Raw genomic sequence first — 6,142 nt, forward strand, 5'->3', positions numbered from 1 at the left:
GTTATACATAACCATCCATGCTTTTACTTTACATCCGATAAAAGTGGTTTGGAAACCGTTATGAGATGGTTAGAGGACATACATGACTATGAGTTTATATATGACAAGATAGAATATGAGAGAGGACCTATAAACCGGAGAAAGTGTCACAATAAAGAAATTTTATTAGTAAGTAAATGTGGTTTGAAATAGGACTACTTGTTTTAGGTTTTTTCCATTGTGTCATTTATTTATTTGACGTGGCAGAAAAGTACAGAGAATATGAAGATGAACCAATGCCTGCAAATGTTCAGTATATGTACTCGTAAGAGATATTTTTATCTAATATGAAATGGACGCACAGAACTTAGCGAATGCACAGCAACCTGGACAACCAAACCCAGAGAATATTCCAAATGAAGTTAGAATACAAACTGCAATGGCAAACTATAGTCAAGTGCCAACAGATGTACAAATGCAAACTGCCATGTCAAATGACGCTGCGTTAGGTTTGCCACCATGGTATGCAAATATGAGATGGAAAGAGTTTTATACAAACCCTGAAGTGGGATATAAACAACTTTATGCAGATGACGCGAACACAGGAGTTGACCCAGAATATGTTTTCTACCAGAGGAGAAACAGAATGTATGAGCTCCAGTTAAAGAATGCTATGGAACTCAACAGGAAACGTAAGAGACTAGGCGGACATTAGATTTTTACATATAGTAAAATGGGTTTCTTCAGTAGTATTGGAAACTTCTTCAGAAGAGTTGGAAGAGGTATATGGAATGGAATAAAATCTGTCGGAAGAGGAATTTGGAACGGAGTCAAAAATATTGGTAAAAGAGTAGGTCAGTTTGTTGGTATTATACCTAAAGACCCTGAACCAGAAGAACAAGCTCCTGTTATACAACAGCCTGAACCTGCACCACAGTCAAGTTGGCAACCAAATCCAACACCTCAACCGTATTAAAAAATTATATTTTTATCGTTCGATAGTAGTTGTATATGAAACTAAGTTCTAAGTAAAACGCATGGTATAATGGAATTATTCTTTTTCTTCCATCTGTAGTAAACCATACTTGAAAGTCTGAAATACTTCCACTCGGCGGTTCATATAACTTTGTAGGTTTTTCGTAAAAGTCATTTGCCAAGCATAAGAAAGAGTTTTGGGCGCCAGAAAATGAAGCATGAACAATAATAGCATCTTGGTCGAAAATATTTTCATATGTTCCATTAGGGTTTTCGACTTCATAAAAGTCCGGGTGTACTGGATATTCTGCAGGCTGATTTAACATCCTCATAAATCTATACCATGCCAAGTTGTTATATTTTGTAGAAATATAAACGTTTTCTCCAAGGTCTTCTATTTTATTGATTTTAACAGTTGCATTTTTCCTGTCATAAATAATATCGAGATGGTATTCTCCTTCGTCAATGTTATACTGGTTTGCATATTCGATATAGATATCGTTTATTTTTTCTTGAAAAGCTTGAAGAGTTGTTTCTAAGTTTACAAGCAAACTAACTTGTAAAAGTTTTCCCTGTTCAAATTTCTCATACATATGCTTTCCTTTGTTATAGTATCGAACTTCAAAACCGACCGTAAATGGGAAACCATGTATGGCTTCTGAAATGAACTTCATTCTACGAAAGCCAATAGCTTTTGTGACGGATGGGTCTCTTAACCATCTTAATGGGTAGTCAAAACGATAGCCTTCATGCTTTACGGTATCTAAGTCAAACTTTTGACCTACATTAGTAAAAAGTTCATCTAATGGTTTAGTTGTAGCAACTCTAGAATTTTCTTTTTCTATTGGAAGCATATTTTATCTAGAATAAAAATGTCAAATGAAACAGCGTCTATGAGAGAAATACAACACAACCGACAACTCATTATGCAAGCTCTAAATAAGAACACAACAAACTTTTCAAACTATTCTAAGATATCTGAGTCATTGAAAGAAGGAAACTTAAAACTGACAATAAACCCTATGACAGATGAGTTTCTGTTTCAAGACAATAAGAACCATACTGTCTGTATAAATCCAACAAAAGGAACTTTAAACGAGAAACCTATAAATGAACTTCTTTTGAAAGCAGATGTTGACAACAAAGCTGACAAAGAATATGTAGACGATGCAATAGCAAAAGAAGAAGAAAGAGCTAACAATGCTTATGCAACAAAAGAACATACTCATCCTGAACTAGCAGACAAAACATATGTTGGCAATAAAATGTCAAGTGAAGTGACAAGAGCTGAAAACGAATATTCTAAAAAGACTCATATACATTCTATATCTGATATTACAAACTTACAAGAAACATTAGAGACAAAAGCAAATAAGACTCATACACATTCTATATCTGATATTACAAACTTACAAGAAACCTTAAACAGTAAAAGTGCCGTTGGACATACACATACATCTTCTGAAATAACAGACTTAAACGTTAGCCTTGAAAATAAAGCAGATAAAACATATGTCAATGAAATATACCAAAGTTTAGTTGGAACAAAAAATATTGAAACTATTGTTGGTGACTTTTCTGTCAATGAAGAAAATAAATATTTTAGATGGCAGTTGGTACAGTCCTTAGAAAATGGTACACGGTATAAACTCATTCCGAAAAATAACAATGAAATGTATGTAAGCTATAAAAAGAATGATGGTACACAAGTTAAAGTTCCATTAGACAACAACTGCTACTTAAACTTATATGGAGACGAACAAAAGCAATATTTAAGAGTTTATGAAATGGCAGATATGACATTGCCTGACCCATCTCCAGTACCATATTATTATGACTATGGTGTTGACGCACGTGTAGACCCAAAAAAGCAAACATTATATTTAGAATATTATAGATATAAAAGATATAATGCAATAGAAAAAACGAGAATAGTATACTATTATGAAGATGACAGAAATAAATATTATAGTCAAGATTTTACCTACCCTGAAAACATAAGATTATATTATAAAAAATATTCTGACACAAACCAGAAGAAACCTGAAATAGTTGCACTATATTTTAAGTTCAAAAGAGACAATCCTATAATATCTCATATGTTTGATTTAATGAACCCAGTAGGTTCTATTTATACATCTATGGAAGCAAGAGGTCCTCAAGTAATGTTTGGTGTTGGTGCATGGGAACAAATAGTCGACAGGTTTTTGTATTGTGCAAACTCTTCAAAGGAAACAGGTGGAAGTAAAACGATTTCAGGTGAAAATTTACCTGCACATAGTCACTACATAGATTTAAGTACATCTCAAGCAGGTTGGCATAAGCATAAATTTTGGGATTGGTCAGCAATGACAAAAGGTAAAGGATATGATGTTAAAGACAACGTTCAGTTTGCTATAAATTGTTTCTGGGGTAACACTCAGGGAGATGGAAACCATACACATCGCGTTACAGGATATACACAAACAACGGGACAAAGTAAAGAATACATGCCACCTTACATGACAGTTTACGCATGGTATAGAATTGCTTAGTCGTCATTTTCAACTTCTTTAGCATATTCGTCAGGAGTTGTCTTATATTTGTTAGGAACTGTCTTTGAAAGTATACCACCTTGAACTTTGACAAGTTTGAAACGAGGTCTGGCAATAGTAGTTTTATCTTCTGCTTGCAGTGTGTACATTTTGCCATGTTTGCCTAAAACTTCATAATATTCTCTTGTATACTTTCTTCTATTTTTACGAACACGAATGTGAGTACCTGTCGGGTTCCTATTGTTGTCATAGTCAATAGTATTTTCATATGGGTCGCGTTTAGGTATTTCTATTTTTACTTTGTCACCTTTCTGAAGTTTGAAGCCCGGCATTCTTTCTTGTTTGTCTCTTTTGACTAAATTATTAAATATATAGTCTTTCTCTAAGTCAGGGTTGTTTTTCATTTCTTCGGGGGAGTGGTTTCCTAAACCTTTTTGTTTACGGTTATTGTAAATATTTAAAACTTGTCTCATCTTTGCCTGAGAGAAGTGTCTATACTTGTCGTCATATGACATTTCATTTGCTTCACCACCTTGTGGTTGGTTTAAGTCTCTTAACATTTTTATACAACCGTCAATGACACCAAGAGCAGAATGGTTTTGGTCGACAATGAAATATTGGTTTACATTTTTTGAACGCAGATAGTTTTTTACATCATCTGATTTGAAAGAACTTTCACAGTCAGATGTCAGTTTTGTTGGATGGTATTTGTCAACGAATATTGTCAAAGCAGTTTTCACATCTAAAATATTTTTGGACCATAATGGTATGGCTTCACAGTATCTTGTGTTTTGACCAACAAATATTAACCAGTATGGAGGTCCATCTTCTCTATACCTCGGAATGTTTTCCAAGATATCCATAAACCAAGCATTTGGTGTTGAACTAAAGATTTTTACCATGAGTGCTTTCTTTGTCGCTTTAGAAACATAGGGGTCCTTGTTTGGATTCGTCATTTTTTATCCTATAAGAAATGGGTTTATTTGGCGCATTAGCAGGAGTTGCATCTAGATTTTTACCCGCAGTGGGAACAATAGCCAGAGGTGCATTTGGAATTGGAAGGAAGATTTTGAGTACATTAGGTATACTTAAAGAGAAAGCACAACCTATTATACAAACTGTACAGAAAGGTTGGGATGTAGCACGAGATGCAACAAATCTTATTCCAAATCCTGAAACAAGAGGAAAAGTTCAAGGATGGATGGACAATGTAGGAAGACAAGCAGGAAACTATTATAACAAAGCAAATGACTACTATAACCAAGCAGGACACTATATGGACCAAGGTGAAAGATTCTTTAACAGAGGATATAACCATGCACAACAGTGGGTAAACAATAACCAACCTCAACCGCCTCAAACGTGGGGAATGTAAAATTTTTTACTGAGATGAAATGAACAATACAGCATTGAGACAAATGGGTTCAAGATGGATTTGTCGACTTCCAGCAGTTACACCACGTGTTTGTCAAGTTCTTCCTATACCTCAGGAAGTTTTAGACCGACTTAAAAAACCTAAACAACCAGTTGAAAACAAACCAAACTAAATTTTTTTACTGAGATGAAATGACCGAAGAAGTTGAAACGGTAGATTTGACACCACAAACAAAAAGTTCAGAACCATTGTCAAAACCTGTCAAAGAACTTACAGATGAAGAGAAAAATTCAATAATAGAAAGTGCCAGGTCTGGAAATACAAACCCTAACTACAAAGTCACTTTTCATAAAAATGGAACGGCTAGTATCTCAAAAAAGAAACAGACTCTCACAAATAAAATATTGAAGTCTGAAGGAGCTTTCGAGACAACAGATGGAAAAGTTTACTTCACTGACCAACAGTTCATTATAGAACATCTCATTGACTTAGAGTCGAAATATTCTAAACTTTACAACAAACACAAAAAGTTGAAAGGAAAACAAAAACAAATGGCATATGATATTTATGAAGATGTTGACGACACAACTGTTCCTGCAGGTGAGGTAAAGCCAGAGGAACCGAAAAGTGACGAAAAACCGATAGAAGAAGAAAAACCAAAAACTGAAGATAAACCAAAACCAAAGTTTAGTTTCCAAACTAAACCAAGTCAACCTTCATTAGCTGGTATGGGTTGGCGTCAAAGACTTATGGCAGCAGGCGGTTATGTAAAGTAAAGAAAAAAATATTTTTTTATTTTTATAAAAATGCCCCCATATAGAATGGATAGAAAATCTGCTAGAATAAAAGCAGAGTTGCAAAGATATGGTTGGAGAGTTTCGAAGAATTTTAAATATAGGAAGGGAAGACCCATAAAAGTCTATGACAAATTGTCTGGTCTTCGCTACGAAATGGATTTGGAAACAGCACGTGCCAATTATCCAAACAGACTAGAGAGGTTAGAAGAAGAACGTCTTATGGACATGCCTTTCGATGTTAGTGAACCTCAAGTTGAAGGACACGACGGCTTTGCCAGATTCTACTGGAAACATGACGAACAATTGCATCCTTTGAGAAGGAAAAAAGGAAAAGGTGAAGACACACATGCTCCCATGGAAAGAACAAGATATGCATATGAAAAGTATCGTGAAGTTAGAAGTCAAATTACATCTGGTCGAACCTTTACAGTAAACTTTGACGAAGGAAAGAACAAAGAAGGCTTCATGGGAGTACTTGCTGC

At 34.8% G+C, this 6,142-nt stretch overlaps 5 protein-coding genes and 1 pseudogene across 6 annotated transcripts, besides 1 other annotated feature; 4 read left to right on the forward strand and 2 right to left on the reverse strand.

Annotated features, from left to right (window-relative positions):
- Positions 1-331: 331 nt before the first annotated feature.
- Positions 332-694, forward strand: TVAGG3_1063500 (uncharacterized protein; the record flags this gene model as incomplete). The annotated part of the gene is made up of 1 exon (XM_051256098.1): positions 332-694. One exon carries the CDS (start codon positions 332-334, stop codon positions 692-694), a length of 363 nt encoding a protein of 120 aa, XP_051076680.1.
- Positions 695-712: 18 nt separating this feature from the next.
- TVAGG3_1063510 (serine threonine-protein phosphatase family) lies at positions 713-955 on the forward strand (the record flags this gene model as incomplete). Its single annotated transcript, XM_051256099.1, has 1 exon — positions 713-955. One exon carries the CDS (start codon positions 713-715, stop codon positions 953-955), a length of 243 nt encoding a protein of 80 aa, XP_051076681.1.
- Positions 956-959: 4 nt separating this feature from the next.
- On the reverse strand, positions 960-1,808 carry TVAGG3_1063520 (uncharacterized protein; the record flags this gene model as incomplete). The annotated part of the gene is made up of 1 exon (XM_051256100.1): positions 960-1,808. One exon carries the CDS (start codon positions 1,806-1,808, stop codon positions 960-962), a length of 849 nt encoding a protein of 282 aa, XP_051076682.1.
- A 450-nt stretch (positions 1,809-2,258) lies between these two features.
- Positions 2,259-6,142: a mobile genetic element.
- On the reverse strand, positions 3,531-4,444 carry TVAGG3_1063540 (annotated as a pseudogene). The gene has a single exon. A coding segment is annotated over exon 1 (914 nt).
- TVAGG3_1063550 (uncharacterized protein) lies at positions 4,462-4,863 on the forward strand (the record flags this gene model as incomplete). Its single annotated transcript, XM_051256101.1, has 1 exon — positions 4,462-4,863. One exon carries the CDS (start codon positions 4,462-4,464, stop codon positions 4,861-4,863), a length of 402 nt encoding a protein of 133 aa, XP_051076683.1.
- On the forward strand, positions 4,883-5,035 carry TVAGG3_1063560 (uncharacterized protein; the record flags this gene model as incomplete). The annotated part of the gene is made up of 1 exon (XM_051256102.1): positions 4,883-5,035. The coding sequence occupies one exon, from the start codon at positions 4,883-4,885 to the stop codon at positions 5,033-5,035; it is 153 nt and encodes a 50-aa protein (XP_051076684.1).

This window comes from Trichomonas vaginalis, assembly GCF_026262505.1.
Source record: "Trichomonas vaginalis G3 chromosome Unknown ctg_27, whole genome shotgun sequence".
Lineage (NCBI taxonomy): Eukaryota > Parabasalia > Trichomonadida > Trichomonadidae > Trichomonas > Trichomonas vaginalis.